Source organism: Phaseolus vulgaris, chromosome 4 (assembly GCF_051622355.1).
Source record: "Phaseolus vulgaris cultivar YP4 chromosome 4, ASM5162235v1, whole genome shotgun sequence".
Taxonomy (NCBI): domain Eukaryota; kingdom Viridiplantae; phylum Streptophyta; class Magnoliopsida; order Fabales; family Fabaceae; genus Phaseolus; species Phaseolus vulgaris.
Genome location: NC_143501.1, coordinates 47,986,176 through 48,010,390, shown reverse-complemented (window position 1 = coordinate 48,010,390; position 24,215 = coordinate 47,986,176). Strand labels below are relative to the sequence as shown.

The 24,215-nt window shown below is 29.1% G+C and overlaps 2 protein-coding genes across 5 annotated transcripts; one reads left to right on the top strand and one right to left on the bottom strand.

Annotated features, from left to right (window-relative positions):
• Positions 1 to 10,820: 10,820 nt before the first annotated feature.
• LOC137837976 (uncharacterized) lies at positions 10,821 to 16,677 on the top strand. Its single transcript, XM_068647167.2, has 5 exons — positions 10,821 to 11,931; positions 13,180 to 13,338; positions 15,736 to 15,837; positions 15,934 to 16,080; positions 16,314 to 16,677. The coding sequence occupies exons 1-5, from the start codon at positions 11,398 to 11,400 to the stop codon at positions 16,446 to 16,448; spliced, it is 1,077 nt and encodes a 358-aa protein (XP_068503268.1). The 5' UTR covers positions 10,821 to 11,397; the 3' UTR covers positions 16,449 to 16,677.
• Positions 16,678 to 18,777: 2,100 nt separating this feature from the next.
• On the bottom strand, positions 18,778 to 23,546 carry LOC137837974 (uncharacterized). Of its 4 annotated transcripts, none has more exons than XR_016520603.1 (10): positions 23,115 to 23,546; positions 22,816 to 22,893; positions 22,018 to 22,327; positions 21,700 to 21,928; positions 21,420 to 21,522; positions 20,550 to 20,654; positions 20,262 to 20,432; positions 19,587 to 19,757; positions 19,148 to 19,248; positions 18,778 to 19,027 (listed from the first exon to the last, which is right to left on the bottom strand). XR_016520603.1 is itself a non-coding variant. In XM_068647164.2 (10 exons), the coding sequence occupies exons 1-10, from the start codon at positions 23,370 to 23,372 to the stop codon at positions 18,968 to 18,970; spliced, it is 1,581 nt and encodes a 526-aa protein (XP_068503265.1). In that variant the 5' UTR covers positions 23,373 to 23,538; the 3' UTR covers positions 18,778 to 18,967. The 4 variants fall into 4 exon arrangements, 2 of the variants coding, with proteins under 2 accessions (XP_068503265.1, XP_068503266.1); XM_068647164.2 differs by having other exon boundaries at positions 21,705 to 21,928; positions 23,115 to 23,538; XR_016520604.1 differs by lacking the exons at positions 20,262 to 20,432; positions 20,550 to 20,654 and having other exon boundaries at positions 23,115 to 23,483.
• Positions 23,547 to 24,215: the final 669 nt, after the last annotated feature.

Below are 24,215 nucleotides of genomic sequence, written 5' to 3'. Positions count from 1 at the left end.
AGGGAAGGAAGTTTCCTTGCTGCAAATACAAAGCATATCCATCATAAGGAGGAGAGGTAGAAACAATCAATCTCTAGGAGACTCATTTTCATCAGTCAACCAGAGATTTACCCAAACAAATTGAAAAGAAAAAACAAGACCTATTGGACATCTGTGGGAAGGAAAGATTTTTTGCAACTTCAACCAAATCATCAACAACATAAAATAGAGTTGTAATCTAATTATCAAGCTTTCTAAATTGGGTGACAAAGACTACACTTTTTAGTGTTATAATGTTGTTAGCAGGGGGTTAAGAGCATCTTATTTATGTATACTTAATGTTCTGTACAAAATAGTGGGAAATTTGTGTATGCAATAATAAAGCCATTCAAGAGGGGGATGTCATTTTAGTGACATATTTTTTTTTCTTTTGTGTAATGTAAGATTTACAAAAAAAGAATTATTCTAATTTATCTCCAACTACATGTAGATTTATTGATTTCAACTTTTTGTTATAATAAGTTGAGGACTCTACCTCCAATAAATAAGATTATGTTGGTAATAAGTAAACTAAAAAAATTAACCTATGAGGTTTCTACATCAAACTACCACTTGATTAATTTTCATTACGAGAAAATATTATCTTCATGGTTCCATTCTTATTTTGATTTTTATTAAGAAGTCATATTTTAAACATAGAAATCAAATGTATAAAAAAGATATTTCGATTAGCAAACAGACATCAATGTTGTGTGCTCATTTGTAATCTTTGATCGAGTTAATGATATTTAATTTGATCAAAGCATCAAATTTAGAAAGAAATTATAATAGAAAATGATACATACCGATATAATAAAAGGTAATTGAAAAAGATAGTTGTGAGATTCTATGTTATTTAAAATAAAAATGTGAACTGCGTAAGAACTACTTGCATGTTGTCAAACTTTGAGAAGGAAGCAACTACATGTAAAGTTCTTACTGTTAAGAATTAACAGCAAAAGTCGTGATAATAGTGTGATGAACTCTAAATAAATAAATAAAATAGTTTAATCTTATGGAGAGATTGGGAAAACTATATAGTGAAGAATATAAAATCAAATAAGGAGTGGGGCAAATACCAAATTTTAGAAGAAAAATGGTTAAGAAAAAAAAAACATAGACAGAGAGATTTTATAGGTTGTTCTTAGTTTCAAACTTGTAATTACATCTACAATATGGGATTTTGGTCAATTGAGATATGAGAATGGAGTCTAACACGGAGAATGAATATCTTTAAATGGAAGAAGATAGTGTTGGAGGACCTCATATTAGGAATTACCAATACATCACTACATAGGAATAAGACGAAGATGAGGTTATGGGTGGAGGAAGCTCTCGAGTATTATTTGCCCAAATTTGCAAATAATATCATTCAAGCCATAAAAATTGTTTTATTCCAACCACATGGTACATTGAAGAAGCTCTTGGCCTACAAAGTCCCTCCAAAGGCTTTGTGTCTCTCTTTGAAGCTATTTTGGAATAGACTCCTAACTAGGATAATTTTAAAAAGCATAATATATTATTCCTTCTTAACTAACTATTGTGTCATTTTTTAAACTCCAGTTATAAAGCTATTTTGGAATAGACTACTAACTAGGATAATTTAAAAAAAACATAATATATTACTCTTTCTTAAGTAGCTATTGTGCCCTTTTTTAAACTCCAATGATGAATCAACTAAACATATTTTCTTCACTTGCAACAAATCCTATGAGGTGTGGAATACCAGTTTAAGATGGGTGGACTTGGGTAAGGTTCTACATTGTTATGTCATACAACATTTTGTGCATCATAATGGTGGGATCGGTAAAGTTAAGAATTTGGATTGAAAAAGATTGTGTTTGTTATGATTTCGAGCATTTATAGATGAGAATAATATGTGTGTTCAAAGATAAAGTTTTAATGGTTATTCAAAACATTAAATACCTATGTAGGCGGAAAGTATTACGTGAAATGATAAAGATTGTCCTTCATTTTCACTCTAGGATAGCAATCATGGGACATGCCTTCAAAGGATATAAGGTGTTGTGCTTTAATTTATATGTTGGTGTTGTTCTTGAGGTATTAAGCAACAATATATGACATTTAACACTTGAGATAAAAACTAAGGGCATAGTCTTATCTCTCTAAAGCTTGTGTTATAAGTTCTTGCAAGCTATTAAGTTTTATGGATTCCTTTCTTTTTTTTTCTCAAGTGAAAGGGTTGGTATTCATTGCATCAAGTCTACAACATAGAGTTTGATTCTTGAATAAACAAAAAAGAAAGGATGGTGTGATAGGAAGTGAATATGAATGTCTTTGGTAGGTCCACATTCAAGGCTCTAGTAACACATTTTTGTCTTTTGAAGATGTGATATATATATATGGGTGTGAACCTCACTTTATAAGTCGCTTTTATAAAGTTAAGTTAGACTTAAATTTCAATTTCTTAATATGATATTAAATTATATTAGTGTCTATCCTAACGAGATTTATTAGACCACTTGTGTCATTTGCTATCAGGTTCGATATACTCCATGTCCTCGATACGAGGGAGCATGTTAAAAATCTCACATTTTCTAAAAATATGGTCAAATAACAATATATAGATGGATACAAAATTTACCTTACCAAATTAGTTTTGTAAAATTGAATTATACTTAAATTTCACATTCTTAATATGGTTTGTTAATCTTTGTTACAATGGTTGGTAATAGTTTAAGGATCAAATTTTTAGAATGTTTTACTCCACCATAATGAACTGGAAAAGAATGAAGTGGACAATATCTTGATAAGACAAATTTAGATGCATTTTGCATATTAAGCATGAAAAGTAGGTAATTGAAATTTGATAGAATAATGTTTTGTATAAAAAAAATTGATAGAAGAGTGTTGTCTACAAGAAGCTAGGACAAGTATCAAGTGAAGTTCTATGTAAGGGATGATAATCAATAAAAAAAAATCACACTATTCATAATTTTATGAATCGAAAATCTAATACCAAAATCAATTAATATTGAATTTATTGAGGTAAGTGATTAAATATAAAAAGTGAAACTAACTTAATTGATTCTATTGAGGTTTCCTAATTGATTAGATTGATATATAATCATAAAACATCATCAGTTCATTAAAGATAAAAAAAACAATCAAATAACCAAGATAAAACTTAAAATTTCCAGCAACAAGAGAAAAGGTGTACCAAAAAATATGTGTGAATAATAATAATAACAAAAACACAAAATTGGATTATTAGAGATCACCATCATATTAAAATTCTCCACAATCTTCTCAATGAAGACTTTGAATGTTTCCTACTAAGTGAAATATCAAATCTCAATCAAATCAAGAAAGTACCAAGTAATTTAAAAAAAAATTATATTGTAAAATTACTTGATACTTCAATGACTGATTAAGATAGATCTTCACATATACAAAAGGGACAAATCTCAATTCTACCACGCACTTTGAGTGTCTTATTTCATTTTGTTGATGAGTTTTGCATAATATATATAGGCCTTCAATATAGCAAATATCAATTAAACATTTAATATTTATTTTTAACATCAATAAATACATAAATACTTTCATATGTAAATTAAATTAATCATTCATTAAAATTGAATAAATACATGTTTTTAATAAATATGTTCATCAAAGAGTAAATACACACAAACTTCAAATAAATACATGCATTGACAGGTAAAAATTATAAATACATAATTAAATACTTTCATATTATAAACAGGTATTAAATATAATTATTTAATAAATGTATTTTTTATTAGTATTTACATAAAGATTAAATAATACCATTTATTATACTTATTAAATATAATAAATAATTAATATATTATGCACTGAATTTATTAATGAAGACTTTATAAAAAAAACGGATACATATTCATGTTTTTAATAAATATATTCATATTATAAATACATACATTATTCTAATAAATACATAAATTTAATCTGTAAAAAACATAAATAAGCACATTAAATACTTTCTTATTATAAATATTTTTTAAGAATTATAAGTTTAATTTTAATATAAAAGTATTTAGTTTATGCATTTATTTATTGTAACATTTATCTAAATATTAAATAATACTCTCTCTTTTTTTAAATGTCAAATTTTTAACAAAAAGTTGTTCCTTTTTTTATGTATTTTTTATATTTTATAACATTTTTCAATTATATTCTTAATGTAATTAATAAATAAAAAAATTATTTATCATGACAACGATAAAATTCAAAGACATATAAATATAAAATAAAATAAAAAGTTGAAAGAAATACAACAAGTAACTCACTTAAAAATACATTAAAAAAATTTGTTTTGTTTTATAAAATAACAGATAATATCATTTAAGCATATTTCTTGAATATAGTATATAATTATGAGATTACTTAAAAATTGAGGAATTATTAGTTAAATTAGTTTTGTAATATTTTGATAGTAATTTAAATTGGGGAGGCTTAACACAGATAAGATAAGATTTACATGTCATTTTTCTTAATTTGTCTTGTATAAATGAAGGTCAACCCCACACATAAGCTGATAAATAAAAACCACACATATGTGAAAAAAGTTAAAAACTTTCTATTCGCAATGTTATAGCAAATTTTTCATTACAAAGTTTGAATTCCTCATGCTAAACAAGTACATTAAGTAAATAAAGTTAAATAGTTAAAAAAACTTAAAAGATTGAGTATTTATTATTTATTATTGTAAGAAAATAATAAAATATATTGTGCAAGAAAAAAAATTAAAGGAACATCAAATAAAACCTACTTTTTTTCAATATATGTGTAAATAAATATAAATAATTTATAACTAATAACACTATTTATTAAACTTAGTTACGAATAAATCAATAATCAATTATATTTAACGTACAAATAATTATATAAAACAATAAAGATTTAAAGAAAAATTATATAAACTACATAGTGTAGGTCTATCTAAGACAAGTCAAGTAAGATAGGTCTATCTAAGACAGATTTATCTAAGACACGTCTATCAAAGACAGAACTATCAAAGACAAGTTTATCTAATACAAGTCTGTCTAATACAGGTATATCTAATACAGGTCTATCTAAGACAGATATATCTAAGAAGGTCTATCTAAGACAGGTTTATGTAAGGAAGGTCTATGTAGGATAGGTCTACATTCAGTGGATTGAAAAGTCCAACTCACATTTATTTTGTTTTTCTAAACTAAGAAAATCACATAACTCAATCCACCACCTTAACTAGACCTACGACCTATATATATTTGTTTGTAGCTTAACAAAACATAATAAGACACTCAAAGTGAGGTTAGAAATTGTAGTCTTTTTCATAGATTTGTCTGTTAGGTTTATCAATTCTATTGTTTCTTAGATTTTTGTCTGGAGATCTATCTTATTCAGTCAATGAAGTATCAAATAATTAAGAAATTTTTCCCCTAAAATTATTTGGTACTTCCTTGATTTGATTGAGATTGAGGTTTCATGAGTGAGTAAAAAGTATTGAAAATTTGTTTGAAGATCTATCTTATTCAGTCAATGAAGTATCAAATAATTAAGAAATCTTTTCCCTAAATTATTTGGTACTTCCTTGATTTGATTGAGATTGAGGTTTCACGAGTGAATAAAAAGTATTCAAAACTTGTCTGAAGATCTATCTTATTCAGTCAATGAAGTATCAAATAATTAAGAAATATTTTCCCTAAATTATTTGGTACTTCCTTGATTTGATTGAGATTGAGGTTTCAAATAAAAAGTATTCAAAAAGTTTATTCAGGTAAACTTTAATATATCTTATGAACATTTCAATCCTTTATTTTTAGGTTTTTTGTTTTAAAAATTTGCACAGGATAGATTTTTGGGACTTTTTTTTTCCTCTTTTGGTATAATTTTCAGTTTTATTTTTATTCTACTTCTTAACTTTTGTTTATTTACGATGAATTAATCATATTAATGGTTTACACTCGTATTATCGATCTAAGAATCCGAATGGAATTAATTAAATTTATTAAATTTAAAGTTTTAATTTTGTTGCATTATTTTAAACAAATTCAATGTTATTTATTTGGAAATTGGGCATCTATTATTAATTATAATGTATTAAGTTTTATAGTAAAGTTATGAATTTATGTTGTAATTCTTGTTATTATTTGGTTCGGGTAAGTTAATTAAAAATTATGTTGACTTTTTTAATAATTTTTTACTCAAATCTAATTTGAATGGATCCTTAAAATTTCACATTTAATTATTTTTTATTGTAAAAAATAAAGAAAAAGAATGCAAAAAAAAATCATGTTTGAGAGTAAAGGGGTGGAATTATGTTGGGAAATGCACTGTTTTAATAAAAAACATTAAAAAAATGCACTGCATTAATTTGCAGTACTTTTTTTCCTCTTTTGCTCTAATTTTCAGTTTTATTATTCTACTTCTCAATATTTTTTTATTAATGATGAACTATTTATAATAATGGTTTAGATTCGTATTATCGATCTAAGAATCCAAACGGAATCAATTAATTTTAAAAAAAATTTAAAGTTCTAATTTTATTGCATCAACTATTTTAAACAACTTCAATGTTATTTGTTTGGAAATTGGGTATGTATTATTAATTATAATGTATAAAGTTTTATAGTTCAGATATGAATTTATGTTGTAATTCTTGTTATTATTTGGTTTATGCAAGTTAATTAAAAATTATGTTATCTACTCATTTTTACTCAAATCTGATTGTAATGGATCCTGAATGTTCCAAATTTAATTATAATTTATGGTAAAAATAAAGAAAAACAATGCAAAACTTTTTCATATGCTAGGAGAAAGGGATCATCTTCTTCCTTTGTCAGTATCTTCCTTTTCAAAGAGGATAAAATATCTCCTCAACCAAACCATTTCACAAAATTATTGATAATAATATGCAATTATTTAATTAAAAATATCTTCACATAGCAAGGTTAAGTCTTTCATTCTGGGTGTTTTTCAGAAAATTGTATATTTTTACATTGAAATTATTAAAATAGATAATAAAAAAAATATTTTGAAACACTATTTTTTCTTTACATAATTTTTTTATTGAAGTGGTGACAACTTTTATTTTATTTTATATAAAATTTACGATGAAATAGGTAAGTATTAATTTTTTATTATATGAAAATTGTGTTTTCATGCACAATTTTTTTTTTTAGTTTTAGTTATAATATTGTTTTTAATAGGAAATTCATGAAGGATATTTGTTGGTTGAATTGGGTTGTAAGGACAACAAAACAAAAGGAAGTTAATTATGAATTTCCAATTTTTACATGTTGTTTTTAAGTACACAATTCAATCAATAAATTTCTACTAATTTCTTTTTATTTATTTCTTGTTATTTATTTCTTAGATTTTCAATTATTATATATTTTTGCACATTTGAAAGTTATTTATAGTCACACTACATTTCATAGGTTCACATGATTTAAAAGGATATATATAGAATTATTTATTTATGGTATTGATAATAAACTCATGTAGATAATTAACACACTTTTTATTTTCATATGGGTCAAGGGTCATTCTCCAAAGATAAGGACTTTTATACAATATACATTCCTAAAATAATCTAACCTTGGAGCCCATGTATACCTAAAATAATGGATTTGTGTCCTTCCTCAGTTTTAAAATCTGGAAAATATTCTAGACAGCAAGAATTCTAATATTTTATTGGAAATATTTAAATATTTTTATTTTATCTCTAAAATATATGTTTGGGTTTCTGCTAATATGTTTTGTCTTTTGATAATAAAACACATATTATTTTGTATTTTATCTGTCATTTTACATTATAATGCCGACTTGATATACCGTTTGATAAAAATATGTGATTTTTAATTATATACACATATATATGTATATTATAGAGACTATTTGATATAATAAAAAATATTTAAAGACGGCAATACAAAATAATTTTCTTTGAGAAATTAAAGTCAAGACAAATTCGTTTGAAACAAAAAAAAAAACTGAATGATAAAAATAAGAATGTATAGTCATTTGAAAATATTTTTATTTAAAAGAGCTAAACAAATATCTATTAAAATTTATTAGTCACAAACAATGTTTTATGCTTTATTGAAAAATTATATCACATTTTTAATTATACAAATATATATATATATATATATATATATATATAATAGCATCTGATGTCACAATTGTATTTTTGAGAGATTTTTTAAATGACTAAAGTAGATGAATAATTGTGAAATAAATAAATATTATATTTATAAATTGTATACTATACTTTATTTTCTAGTCCTATTTACTTGAGTCTAGATTAGTGCAATCCTCTAGTGTGTCTTCAAAATAAATTAATTTTGATATACTAAAAATATTTTAAATATATTTTAAAATATCAAATCAATATATTTTGAATGTACAACACAAATCCAAATTCTATTTTTAATTATAGGCGCCAATTTTATTTTCTTCAAGTTTTTTTTTTTTTTTTTGTACAATTCCTGTTGATGATTTTTCTTTTAACTCAATATTAAGGTTTTCTGTCTATACAAATCAATAATCACGTGTTTCAGTTTAAAAAAATTATAGTATGTTTTATATATTAGAATTGACTTTGTCTTCTCTCGAGGTAATTTTAGTAATATATATATATATATGTTTGATTTAAATATTTGTTTTACCGAATGTTTACAATAAAGTTAAAAAGGTTCAAAAGTATCTTTATTTTATAAGCAATGAAATTTCATTTTCAATTCATGAATTTAATTTTGTATTCAAATTCATGAAAATACTTTTGTAAATTTAAACCATGCTCATACCTATTTGATAAAATTAATTTGGACTCTAAATTTCAGTTCGATTAGAGGATTAAAAAAAAGTAGCTATTAGGGTGAACATTTTCCACTAAATTTTATAATAAAATTTATTCCTCATATTTTTTATACATTGAAATATTTCCATTTCGCAATTAAAAGGAAAAAAAATATCAGTAAAAGCTAAAATACTTCTAACTTCTATTAATACGAAAGTTGAGAATATATAATTGAGCATACCTGTTTCTTCTTAAATATATTATATCATTCCGACATTTCATTTAGTTTAGAAAAATATAATTTGTAAATTAATATATTCAATATTTTAATCCAGTTTATATATAAGTGAATTTTTTACAAAATTTTTTTCTTCTTTTTTACTCTTAGCACATAAACAATTAGTTTAGAATTCCTCAATATGGCAACTTTTAGTAGTCTTTATTTCTATGGTTATTTTTTGTTCTCTATCTTTTAAACCAACAATTTATTGGTATAAAATAACAAATTTAATGCTGATTGGCACTAAAAATATCAGAAAATCCCATATTTTCTTAAAAGGGCTAAAGCTTTGCTTACATTATCACACAATAGAATACATCTCACTTCGTCTATGTAGAGAGAAGTAAAGTTCTTTTAAAAATAAAAATAAAAAGGTAATTTAATCATCTTGCTAAAAGAGAATATAATATACTATATAACTAATTAATAATATTTTTTTGTTGTACCACATTCTCTCCTTTGTTACTATATGAAAGAACCTAATCTTAATCTTATTTAAAATGCTCTGTTATTGAACTAAGGAATTTTTATATCAATTTCCAAAGAGTGTGAGTGAAGACTAGGGTATATAATTAATAATATTAGTACATATAACATTACCCATTTATTAAGCATTGGAACCTTGCAAATCACAAATAGTGAAATGAGTTGCACTAGTTAGGGATTTTTTTTAAAAAGTAAATTTCACTTGTTCAAATTCTTTAGTTATTTTTTTTCTCTGTTGTCCTTTTAAGATTTTTTTATTAAAATAGGATAATTGTATAGATTGATTATTAAAATAAATTAAAAATTATTATTAAATCATGTAAAGTTGACATGATTTTAGTATAAAAAAAAATTATGTCAAACTAATTTTAGTGTATTTAAAGTGAAATTGTGTTGATATGACTTAATATAATTAAATTTTAACTAAAATTATACCACTCTAATATTAATTAAAATTTGATTATACCTGTAAGATAATATAACTTATCAATTTTAATAATTTTTTTGAAAAAATATTTATTTTAATAATAAATTTATAAAATTATCTTGTTTTAGTAAAAAAAAACTCCTTTTTACTAACCCCATATCACTTTTGGTGGAATGTATGCATACAGGTAAGTCAATCTCTGCATAAAAAACTTATAATTTCCCCAAATGAATGCATGAAAGTTACAGCTAGCAAGGTTGCTTTACATGAAAGACAAGACCTTTTTCTCTTGGGTCAAAATCTAAGCCACCCCACAACACATGATAACAAACCATATATGATTTTGTGCAAGTAAAATGATGGGTTTGTGAGACACTACATCCCAAAAACATTCATCATTTTAACCTTGTGATTTCAGAGTGGGACCCTTCCTCTGAAATCCAACTTTCTGCACTGTTATCTAATTATTATTTATTTTTATGGCATAAGATATGATCCATTGGTCTCTTGTGCCCCCTCTGCATCTTTTCCATTCTAATTGAAGCCACAAGCCAAAGCACTACACTCCAAGAACAATGAGAGAGCAAGGGCTTTCCAACTTTATCTCTCATCTCTGCCATCAGTTTGGCTTAAATGCACAAAAAGAAGCAAAAGTAGTAAGATTCCCATGGCCTCACACACCCCTATTCAATAATACCATATGCCCACAATTCCAACAAGAAGACAAACATGGCCCCACTTAACAAACAACAACATTAAGGAAAGTAAGTAACTCCCACAATTATAAAAATGATTCCTTTTTATATCTCAGAACTAATCAATCCACATCCTATCCCTCTGTTATGCTGTCTCTGTGTTAACAAAATGCATGAATCAATTGGAAATCTCACCCAATAAGTATTTTCTACCTCTTTGAAGTAATCTTTAAATTGAAAGTGACTAAATAATCATCTAAAGATTGAATATTAAGTAATTGTATTAGCATCTGTTACAGTTCAAGAGCTACTTAACATGATTTTAATACTGATAAGGTTATTCATATAGTTTTTCTCTCTTTCAAGGACTGTGCACGAGAGAATAATAATACTTTATAGATGAAATTGAAGGTTTTGCAGTGTGAAGTTGTAGTTTAACTGTCCTCTCAAAAGTTTCTGTTTGATAAATTATTATTTTTTTGGCAAACTGTTTGATAAAAAGTGACCACTGAAATAATCATATTGTTCTATTATTAAATGTCCTCTCATCACGGAAAAAATAAATCCACATTCTCTGCATAACTGGACAGTTCCTTTGCTTCCAAGACCAGTTTCAGATTATGTTTCACTCCTTTTTCAAATTCTCATCACACCATTTATTTCTCTCTCTCTCTCTGTCTCTCTCTCTGTGTAAACCATGCCTGTTGTGACAGAACACATGAAGTGGAGAAGACCAAGAAACCAATTCAGATGCCCCATTTCAGACAATGATCAAAATCCTCAAAACCCTTCAACAATCCAATCTTCTCACACCAAATCCACTATCTCGTCTCTCTTATCTTCATTCTCCACCCCTAATGAAACCACACATGTCAGAGACCAAAACAGCAACAAAAACAGCAGAAAATTCTCTACAGCAACCTTTAGAGGACTCGGTTGCACTGTCAGAGCATCCCAGAAGGTTTCGGTGCCCACTGTGATTCGGTCCTCGGCAGATTGGGAAGGGAAGAGGAACAGGAAGAAGAAGCACAGGAGGAACAGTAACAGTAACAAGACATGTGATGGGGTTGTTCATGATGTTTCTGGTGGCACATGTGTGGATTTTCAGGATGTTTGGTGTGGTCCTGGAATTGGGTTCTCAACAGATACTGCTGCTGCTGCATCTGTGGACTGTGTTGCGACTAGGAAGAATGTGTCTGCAAGAGGAAAACTTGATGTGGTAGAGAGGGAGGTACAACAATACTATTCCCAATTTGTTACAATGGTCTTTCCTCTTCTATGATTCAGACCTTGAATTTGTTGTTAATTGCTTTTGTCTATGTTTTGACCTTAATTTTTATGTTACCAACCAAAATTTTGCTCTTTCAACTTATGGGAAATTTATGACTATATCTAAAAATTAATAAACTTACTGTGTAAGTTGATTTGTAATTTGTTGTTCTATATGTTAAAACTTCTGAGCATCCTAAATTTACTCTGTTCTTTTTCATTTATCTTAACGTTCCCTATGTCTAGTTCTGTAGGGTCAGAAATTTTTGTTCAGATGGTAACAATGGAATGATGCACTAGTGATGTTTACATTTTTGTGGTTGGATGTGTTTGTCATGTTACTAACTTGGAGAGAATTGATCCTTATGGCGTGTTAAGATCATCAATCATTTTGGTTAGCCTTGTTTAGTGGCTTGATTGATGTATGATGTAATGTTCCTGAAAACGGTATTTCTTTTCTAATAACACAAACTGAGATAGAAAATAATTGAAAAATAAAGATACTATATAAGTTATGAAATACACCATCAATTATTTGACTAAATTAACTGTAAAAAAATCTAAATTTTTTTTTATATTAATATCTTAGAAGCTATAATTGTTAAGTATTTCATTTATTTTATTAGATATTCTTTTAAAAATTTCAGAATATCATTTTTGCATTCTCATTAAAATAATTAATAAATTTAGCATAGTAGTTTGTCGGTGCATAAGATAGGTATGAATTAGAAGCATGCACACAAATTCTTACCATGACATGACAGTTTCCCACTTGATCTAATAATCTTAGAAGCATACTAAGAAATACTAAGAAAAACAGATAACACTCTCTAGCTTAGTAATTAGGACAAATATGAGAAAGATGGTTTATGAGATGCAGAATCATGTTTAAATAGCTACCACCATCTTCAATACGTGTACGCATTCCATTTCCATGTCAAGTCACAAACACATGGTGGAGTTCTTGATTGGTTTCTAGTGGACCCCTTGAGGAAGAGGAGCCCAGTGATTGAAGACATAAAGTGAAAGAGAACACTCATTGTCATCACTAACATTCTATAGTTGTTTGTTTTATCCTATTGTACAAAAACACAATCAAATGAATGATTAGTTGAGATTTTTTATCCATTTGTGTCAATTAAGTTTCGTCATTGTTTTGGTTTCTACTTGCTCTGACATGTCTAACTCTGCTTCATAAATATCATGGCAGCGTTCATCTTACTTTGGAAGGCGCACTGTAAGGCCAGAAAGCTTCTCTTTTCTGGATGATGAATCTGATATCTTCACAGCACGTAGTGGGTTAGACCCTTTTGGAACTGCTAGATTCTATCGCCATGTTCCACATCCTTCTCCTGATGGTCTTGCTGAGGTTGGTTTTTGTTCTTATACCCTTTCATTATGAGTTTAAATGTTCAATTTTTTTGTATGGAAAGTGTAAATGTTTTCACTTTGTCAATCTCTCACAAATGGTGGTAGCCTGGTAGGGATGTCTTCTAAGTAATTTGTTTATGCAAGACCATAAACTTATAACACATGAAATTTTTTTACAGCATGATAATGTAAAAACTCTTTATACTATCAATACTTATCACACATAAATTATTAGTTGATGTTTATGTATTCATGTTGTGAACTTTAATAGATTACAGAGCATGTTTTATACAAAGACACTTTTTTGGATTTTCCATATAAGAACTATTGCTTAATTGGTATATGATCTCTCATTGAATTTGATTATTTACTCTTGAATTTGATGATCATAACTTTTATTAACTTTTTGAATCTTGCATGTATTGTGGTATTGCAACATTCTGCTGGTACTCTGACTAAAGTATAGCTGTTTATGGACTATTAATTACTGCATATGTTAAACCAACTGTAGAACTTGAACTTGGTGAGGCTGTGGATTGGCCTTTTCAAGAAGATTCTACTTTGTTAAAAATTTCTACCAACTTTTGAATCCTGCACTAGTCCTCTACAAGAGTATATGGTGTCAAGATAGAAGATTAAAGAGTCTTTCACTCTCTTTTTTACATCAAACCTTAACTACACTTATAATATAGACTTGTTTGGAAAGATCAAGTGAGAAAAGTAATGTCACACTCTAATTAATTAATATTCAGTTAGTCCAAATTTGTAAAAGAAAAAGAAAATAGCAGGTTTTGGTAAAAAAAATTATTACTTGAATAGAATAATGCATCTTGCATAGTATTGTGGTGAGGACAGAGGTGGAGTCTTTAAAACATAAACAAGATATAGTTCAGATACTCCATTGGTTTGGTTTTATTTACTTATAGTTAAGTTGTTTGATAAGAATAAAGAGACAATTTTTTTTACCAGATCAAAAGATTTTTGAAATTTTTATTTATATTTTTTAATTTCTATATCACAATAAGTGAATATATGTATTTTAATTAAAAAGTTAATTACAAGTTTAAAATATAACAAATAAAAATTAACGATCTTTAACTTTGAATTAATAACTAAATTCTAACAAACCCTTTTCAAAAGGAGAAATTATTGATGTGCACCCAAAATATTCATCAAGTGATATACACCTGGAAAGAAAATACAAGTTATAGGTTTATAGAATATATGATGTAATAAGAAGAGAAAGATAGAAAAAAGTGTTTAATAGGTATATATCAAATGAAGGTGTATGTCTAAATTAAAAGTTGAATCTCATAAATGAAGTGAAGAAGTTTTTGTTGAGGGCTGCAAATATGAAGCTAAAAAAGTAAAAGTAATGTTAAACTTAATCAATAATGAAATCATTATAACTTGGGTTAATGTATCTGAGTTATTCAGGTTAAATAAGAAAAATATTCAATAGCATATGACACCATTATATAATGATTAAAATTTCTGCAAGTTTGTACATAGAATGATGGTGTTTGTACAGATAGTGGAAAACATTGTATTGCTTTGAGAATTTGAGGCAGCTAGGACTATATTGTATATTTTCTAGACTTTGATAACTTCTGTGTCCAATTTCTTTTTTCAATAATACATGATTTTTTTTTTAAATAATGGAAAAATATTTGTTTGCTTTTATATAAAATTTCAGTTAAAATAAAAAAACTAATCTTTAAATATAAGGAAAAAAATAAAAATAGCCCAAGCCCAGGCATTATAATGGAAAACAAAAAGGTGGGTGCAGTGAAAAGGCACTAAACAGAACGAGGGTTTTGATGTCGCAATTGAGTAAAAAGGGTTCTTCTTAGTCGACTTACAAGGGTAAATGTACTCCCTCTTGGATGAAATTTCCTATTTTGATATTACTATATTGAAGATTTTACCTTTTTTGATGTCTTGACTAGGTACCTATGAGGTTTTATTGCATTAGTTTTCACCCTTTGTGGTGACCCTTATAATTTGTCAATTTCTATTGAAATTGAAACAAAATTTTACTTGGAATAAGAAGAGTTTAAAATGGGATATTCTTGGTTCTTAAAAATTGGAATGAAATTACAAAAACACTTTTTCATGTTTAAATTTTAAAGTATGTCATTTGAATTCTAGTGCTACCTACTTTCTCACAATTTTGAATTATGTTTTGTTATGTTTTTTTCTTCTCTGTTTGGGTTACATGTGTAACCAAATAACTAAGGCTTGTTAGTGAAGGTTTTGATTTATTAACAAGAACAAACTTGTGTATAGAAACATCAGTGTCACAAATATCATTCTATATGAATCCTTGGCTTAGTTATTATTGTATTCAAGAAGTGATGTATTGTGTATCTTGATTGTTATTGGAACTTTGAAGATAATGATAATCAGAGGAAGAAGAATAATAATGGGGGGTCGACTAAACTCACACGACCAATTTAGGGACTGGAGACTTGATATTGATGACATGTCATACGAGGTCAGAGTTCCTTTCTGTACTTACTAAGGATGTTGACTCTGTGTACATACATACATCTTCATTATTTATTGTAAAACTTTTCTGTTTCTGCAACAGGAATTGCTTGAGCTGGGTGAGAGAATAGGTCATGTCAGCACTGGACTCAAAGAAGATGAGATGGGACACAACATAAGAAAAGTTAAACTTTCAAGTTCAAATGATGCATCAAAGGATCAAGAAGGCAAAAACTGCAGTGTTTGTCAGGTGAGTTTGTAAAATTACATTACTATCAATTGCTTTATATGCATTGCAGGAAGTTGAGTTAATGTGAATGATCAAAATGAAATTTCAATTCTGATAAAATAACAACAAAAAATGTATAAAACTATATGTTTTTGTTCTATAAAAAAACTGGTATTTTTAGGAACAAGAAAAATTTAAACCTAGATTTTTAAATAATTGAACATTATGTTAATGTGTCTTGCTTGTGTGATCAGGAGGAGTATGAACCACATGATGAGTTGGGGAAATTGAAGTGTGACCACAGCTATCATTTTCAGTGTATAAAACAGTGGCTTGTGCATAAAAACTTCTGTCCAGTTTGTAAGCAAGAAGTTGTGGTTCGATCCTAAGTGGCACTCTCCTCATGTTTTTTACCCTTAAATTGATGTATAGTTTTCATATGCAACATAACCAATCTTCATATATTTTAGAACTTTTGGCTTCCATACTGAGGAGTCCACAGTTTATTCTTGCAAGTGTTACATTTGTTAATGGCCTCATAATTGGACAATGTTTTTGCTTATTACTCACAAGGTTGTGAAATTTGAATGCTGCCAGGTAAACAAGAAGTTCATAACATCACTTACTCTTCCTTTTTGTACTGTGCAATTCCATGTTGTCTGGTCCTAACCTTCATTAAGAAACCTCATGAGCTCAAAACAATGCTCTTTTTGAAATTGAGTAGGGTGCTTACATCAAAGTATAAAACCATTTTTTAAGAATTTGATTGAAGAGAGCCATGAACTTTACTATGTTTCCAAAATTAGTACTTTTTAAAAAATTAATTTGTCAATTTTTGTCTCAATGTTATACTTCCCCAAGAAATTAGTCTTTAGCAATTGAAATATGTGGTTTATATCCCTTCCTACTAATTCCATTATTGGCAAATGGTTTGTTCTGCTTGATTAAGAATGGGGTGTGTTTGGATAAGTACTGATTTTTTCTAGTATTGAAGACTTGCACGACAGTGAGTTTGCTGAGAGGGTGAATGCAAATTCATAGGTTGTTGTGCAAAATGAGTTTTGGATCTGGTTTGTGACATGTTGCTGTGTTAAGCTTGCACAAGTGTTTGAAAAATGTCTCTAGGTAACATCCAAAATCAACATAACAACCATGAAAAGTTCAGGGACTAAAGCTTTTCATCAAACCATTGGCTTGCATGATGTAAAATACATAAGATCAAATCAGTACCACAACCACACCTTCCCCTTGAAGAATTCAGAATAACAACTTGTCAAGAATTACTTAAAAATCTCCCACAAATCACAAACTTAGGTAAAATGTATGCTTGTTACTACCAAAATTAGTAATGAGATAGTCACGTAGTTTTGAAAGTTGAAAATTTGATTTCATCATATTAAAAACACAGTTTAAAACCAAATTTGATAGAAAAGTATACTACAAATACACTTTTCTCAAAAGCCAAAAATAAAATTTCGTGACAATTTTCACATGGTCTTATTCTTGCAATCTAATTAAAATCACATGAAAATGGCATTTACCAAAAAAAAATATAGCATGTGTTAATCTTCCAATTGTAGAGTTTAACAATACCCATGTGTGTCGTGTAAATTAAATTTATTATACATGTGTTATGTGTAGTTTACTTCTTTTTATCTTTTACTTATTGAAAAAATATATTAAATACTGATTTTTTTAATATAAATTTAGAAAATATTGATTAAAATTATTTCTTAACAAAGAAAAATGCTATTGCCAAATATGTATATGCATACAAGATCCAAAATTAAAACAATTTTATGATATCTCTTTTCGAACTACTCAGATCTGCTAAATCTTGAGTTTGTTCTTTTAGATATGATTTCTCTCACCGACACATCTTTTGTATTTGTTATTCACATTCTTCTGAAGTTTGTTTTGGATTTTCCTTTTTTGAGTGTCTTCTTCTATTATTGATTTTATTTTCATTGTAGGGTAGAGTTTCACATGTACTTTAGCAGGAAGTCTAATGCACTGTTCAAACCGCAATACTTTTTTCTGTTGGTCTCTACTGTGAAAGATGCCAATTCATTGATACTATTTGGGCTGAAAAGTATGACTACAAATGATTGGTACTGCAAGTAAAAAGTACTTTTTGTTCTTTCTCTATTTAAAACCTTTGAGAAAAAGAAAACTGCATTTGCTTATAATGTGTTGTGTTGTGATGACATTGATGATAAAACAAGCTATCAAGATTAAGAAAAGAAGTTGTAATTGTTTATGTTGTTTGCCCAAAGCATAAAAAACCTTTAAAAACTTCATAAGTTAAAAAATTGGTATCTCAAGAGAAAAATAATTTTTAAAATAACAAAGTTCACAGCTACTTAAGGATCTGTTTGTTAAAGGTTTATATTTTTTTTAATTAAAGAATCACTTTTTTTAGTTTTTCATTTGTTTGTTTCAGCTGCTTATAACCTTATTATAATCAGAAACTATTTTGAGTAGGCTTCCATAAGATCAACTTCTTCTTTTTAAAAAAAGGAGTAATTTTGTTGTTGTAAGCAAACAAAAATTAACTTCAACTTTAAAACAAAAATCTCTCAAAAGTAATCTCAAGATTATTTTAATATCAAAATCACTTCTTTATTAAAAGCTTTAAAAAATAATCACTAGAACAGATAAAAATTACCACTTGATTCCTATTAACTAGTTTTTAGCAGCCGGATCATGAATCTGTACTTTCACCTTATGAACTTTATTTAAAACTACACATGTACACTGTCTTTGACTATATACAGGAAGATAGGTATTGGCACTGTATGTATCCACTATGGTGCATATATATACGTGGAAGGATCTTGAAAGGTGTAGGGGTGTCCTCTTTATAAGGAATTGTAAAAGAATGAGCCATTGTGAAAGAGCCAATGGTCTAAAGCATGTCATGTTGAATGAGAAATTCTGTTATACATGGATACAGTTCATCTGCAGCCTGCAGCATGGAGTATAAAGTGAATGTTAAGAAAATCCACATATTGAAAAAACTCAAGTTGGTTCAATTATGTATGCTTGTAACTCCTTTTCAATAAAATAATCAAAGGAATAATCATACCAGACGACCACCCACTAAGTCATAGTGGGCATAGTGTGGACCACCAAGCTCCCCAAAGACTTTGTATGTAACCAATTCTTCAGGAATAAGCTTCACCGTTTCTGATTCACATTTATCATTACAATTTATATTCATCACCGTAAAAACTAAATTATTCTGCTTTGGATAGAGAAAGCTAAGTATTTAAAAGATGATGATGATGATGAGTACTAACAACACATTTTCGAACAATTTTGTTTCTAACTCGCTCTTTCTTACTGGTTGAATTCATGTGGGTCTCACTAGTTTGGGAATGAAACATATCAATAGAGAAATTTGACCCAAATAGAGTGAGACTAAGATGAATCTCACCAAATAAGAGAATCTGTGGAAAAGTGTGTTAAAGAGTTGCTGGTATTAAAAAAAAATTTCAAAGGATTGACTGGTTTAGTTTTAATACCATATACAGCTTCAGGAGGGCAGATCAAGTCTTGGTCACCCGCTATGGCCAAGACAGGAACATTAATTTTGCAGAGATGGTCCTTGTACAAGAATGTTCCACTCCTGTCACGTAAACCACCTTCTTGGAAAGCTGATGATAACTGCAAGAGAAGCTTGGCAGGTATGGTACCTGTCAATTATGGTCCGGTTGTCAACATTGTCAACAGGAGAACAATACAAAGTTTGTAAGAGAAGTTTTTTGCAACAGCATACATAGATCTCACAATTCAAGAAGTTACAGAAAGCCCAAATTAAAGTATGAAAGATCTAACATTGATCACAATGTGGAACATCTTAATAATAGCATTAGCTTGATATAGTTGAAACTAGGTAAATAGAGGACCCAGATAGGGCTGTAGCTTCACAAATCAATTTAACTGCAGAAATTATAGAGACAGCTGCTGCACAGATTGGTATGCATATTGAAGAACTGCAATAAGATGCAGGGGATGGATCACCTCTTAATTTAATTTTGATAAGACATGTATGTAACAATGTACTTCTCAATGATGCCCTACTGTGTATAGTTAGTTTCCTAAGGAATTCTTTTGCTAAAGTGCATAAAGTAGTTGAAAGGCACTCTGGTACAAAAAGTTGAGAAAAAATGCCTGATGAAAGATAAATTGGAACTTACAGAAGTTGTTCAAAACAAGCTTCTCAAATAGCTTTTGATCCATCATATCTTGAGCTGAAATCTGAGAGTTCAGCCAAGATAAAACATACGGAGGGTAGCTTGCAAGGGGATAAACAGTGGCCAACAATGGCCCAACTGGAATAGCAGGAATGTTCAAAGCCTGAGCAGGTTCTGCCTGCAAAAGAAGGCATGGTCTTGTTAGTTTTTTGTTATCTTTAGCTTAGAGACATATTACTGGCATGGAACAAAAATAAAATTTGTCACCACACAATCATTTTCCTTAAACACTTGCCAGGGGTAAAAGCAACTTGAGAGATGATCTTGAAGGGGTATAATCAAGTGATGATGCCAAAGTAACAACAGATGCCAGTCCAGAGTCCTTTCCTTCAGAATCTAACATAATTTTCGATGGAAAAAAAAAAAGAAATATGATGAACACATTGATTCTCAGGAACAGTTTGCACATAGGTTCCTTCACAAATCACAACAATGTTGTTTATATTCCACACAAAATCTCAACTTGTCCATAAAATTTATCACAAGATAAAAGAGGGGATATCATGTGCATAGCAACAGATATTTATATTTTAAATACCTTCCACATTGGTTGTGGTAAAACAACTAAAATTTGTTTTTTGGTTGCTAATAAACAGGGATGTGTACAAAAATTAAGTTACAAATATGTCACACTCAATAAAAAAGGAATGGACAAAGTAATACATGCTCTAGATCAATATGGTTCATAATTTCCTTCAAATGATGCACACTGAATTAAATGCTGTAATTGCAAGCACTTGACGGCTGATGCCACTACCATTGCGAAAAAATTATTTATTCCATACATTAAAGAAGTGTTTTGCATTTGACTACTGAAAATTCTAGAATAGAATCAAGTGATTATTTCTTGCAGTGAAGTTGAAGTAAATTAAGGTTGGTGCTACCTTTTGGCATGCTTTTATTGCTCAAGGTTTGATATAATATCAAAGGGAAATACACAAAGCAACCATGATAAATTTTGTGTGAACAAACTTGCACCAAAAAACAAGCCAACATGGATTTTCTATATCTGTCAAATAAATCGTGAATGAAAAGTAACTGAGCCCCATAATTACATTAGTGGCAGAAGAAATAAAACAGCAGCAGATCCATGGGACTTACAACAACGTGAAAGCTTTGCATACAGCAAGATACCCCCCATTGAGTGACCAATTGCCAGCAATTTTCCATCCTTTGGCTGACATTGAGCTCTTATGTACTCCATCTAATGGTTGAATGAATGAAACCAGCAATTAAGAACACAAATTTATTGAGATAATTCAATTTTCTTATGCCAATATTTGGTGGAACAAACAAATAAAAGTACGCCACAAAAGTAAAGAAAGAAATAAAAGTACAACTCTTGCCTAATTAAAAGTAAAACATCACAAAGGAGTGTCACCTCACCGCTGCAGGTACATCCTCTTCCAGATAATGGTCAAAGTCCCAATCATACTTAACAATCAACTGAAGCTGTTTCTGAAACTCTTCTAGAGTGGTAGAAAATCGGTCTTGCAATTCTAAAATCTGTGCTGGGAACAACTGTTGACCTTCAATAATAGCTCGGAGTCTCCTATTGAAATCCTTGATTTGACCAACAATTGCAGAGTTCTTTCCTCCCTCCAACAAATCTGAAAAGTAGTAATTTTCATATTAGAGGTTGATATAATCATAGAATGTTAAAAGTGAGATGTTCCTATGATATGAACCCTTCACTAACCCGGATTGAGAAAGCCTGCAAGATTTTCAGATATCCTTGTAAAAATGTCCATTAACCTCCTTGTTAGCCTCATTTCCTCAAATTTAGTTATAACCTCAGGGGAGCCAAGGTCCTTAAATCCCATTACTCTTGCTGGAGAAGCACTGCTTTTACCAATTTCATCCCTAATAGCAGAATCAATCTCAGACAAATTCTTTAGGCATTCGTCATCTTCCTCCAAGCTATCTCCAATAGTGCTCAACCCAGCACCGCGAACCTCAAGAATCCACGTATCAAAACCTTGTGCCGACATGTACCGAGCAAATGAAGACTGAACACAAGCAACATATACTCATCACACATCCTTTAACATTATCCTAGACTAGAACAAAATACTGTCACAAATAACCACCATCCCAACAACGAAATCTTATTCCCGAGGTCAGCTACATGAATCTACCATTAGAAAGTTAAAAACCAAATTTTCAAGGATGATTGTCACAAATAATCAAACATCAGATTTAAACTTAAGGGAACACACAATAATTTACTCAAAAACCAACAAGATGAGCTCCTAAAAAAATCTTAACAAAATGAAAGTAATGTTTAATAGGTGCAGAATCCGCATCAATCATTTCAAAAGTTTTAAATTTCCGGGCAGGGTTGGGATTTCGTCAAAATCTTTGTCATTGTGAGAAATGGAGGACAAATGTAGCCCCAATTGAGGTTGTGATACGGCCGAGTCGCGACGAACCACTTTTAGAAACTCTCCCATTCCCAAAACATAGTTCTATGATTTTTCAATGGAAACGGTGTCACCTCAGGAGAGAGATCATAGCCAATTGCATTGGTAGCAACTCCTGACAACAACAAAAGCGGGTGATTCCTCAACGGTGCCTGCAAAACACATGCAAAAGCTTATATCTTGTAACACCACCCACCTTTGAATCTTGAGAAACTAACGTAAAATATGCCACCAACATGTGTAGCATTCAGCCTTTATTCCCATGTCTTTCGATAAAAACGAGGGAATTCAATACCCAGAAGCTAAATATCAGTGCATTGCCAAAAGGGCATTCACAGAATGCAAAAAGTTGAGAACTTGAGAAGAGGGGAACCTCAGGAGAAGGAAGGTAGCGCCACAGAGCGAGCTTCCAATCGGAGTTCGAAACCACCACGCGGTGAAGCTCGTCGGCGGTGCATATCGATCGCCGTTTGCGGTCTTTCTTCTCCATTCGCACGCCGTGGAACGCCGCACTCGTCGGCGCCACCAGCCGGCGACGGAAAGGCGAGGAAGCGAGTCGGGTTTTGTGGTTCCGGTCGGGTTGCGGCGGGTCGACCCAACAGAATCCGGCGGCAACGTGATTAAGAAGCATTTTGCTGTGTTTAATGTTTTGTGAACAGAAACACGTTTTTTTAAATTATTTTATCGGTTATTTAATTTTGTGTTTTTTGTTTTCTTATCCCAGGTGGTTCTGTGGTTGGTTTGTCTTATAGATTTTGTTTTGTAGTTTCTTATGGTAAACGGAACTAACTAACTTCATGAAGATAACAAGAAAAAAGAGTAACCATTTATTATTATTATGAGCTGTGAAAGCTTGTTTAGCCGTGTAAGAGTTTGAAGTCTTGTACCTAAAGAAACATCAATCACCATAATTGTCCAAGTACGTAAAACATGAAATTCAGCCTCAATTAGTAATCTAATATCTAATTTTGTACAATTTCAATAATTATGATTTTAGGGTTCATTTCACAATCCAATTGTAGTTTAACAATTATTCCAATTTTAATCATCCAAAGTTGAAATTGAATTTTATGTTTTTCACTTACAGAAAAGTAAAATTATTATTAAGGAATGTAAAAAAAAAAAACTTAAATAGCTAGTATAAAGTAAAAGAGAGGGTAAAAATTCTTCTACTTAAACTTGCATTGATCAATGAAGTAGTCTTTGAATTCTTGCCACGGTTATATTGAGAAAGAGTTTAATATTTATTAATAAAAACAATTTTTTATCACATAAAAAAACTAATTTCATGTATTTGAATAATAATAATAATTATAATATCATAAAGTAATGATAATAAAAGATTCTATAAAATTGTATATATTAATTTGAATTATTGTTTTTATAAAATAATTAACGTAATGTAACATGTAGATTTTGGAGTAGATTGATAAATAAATGTCCAGTGTAAACAAATTATTATATATTAATAATA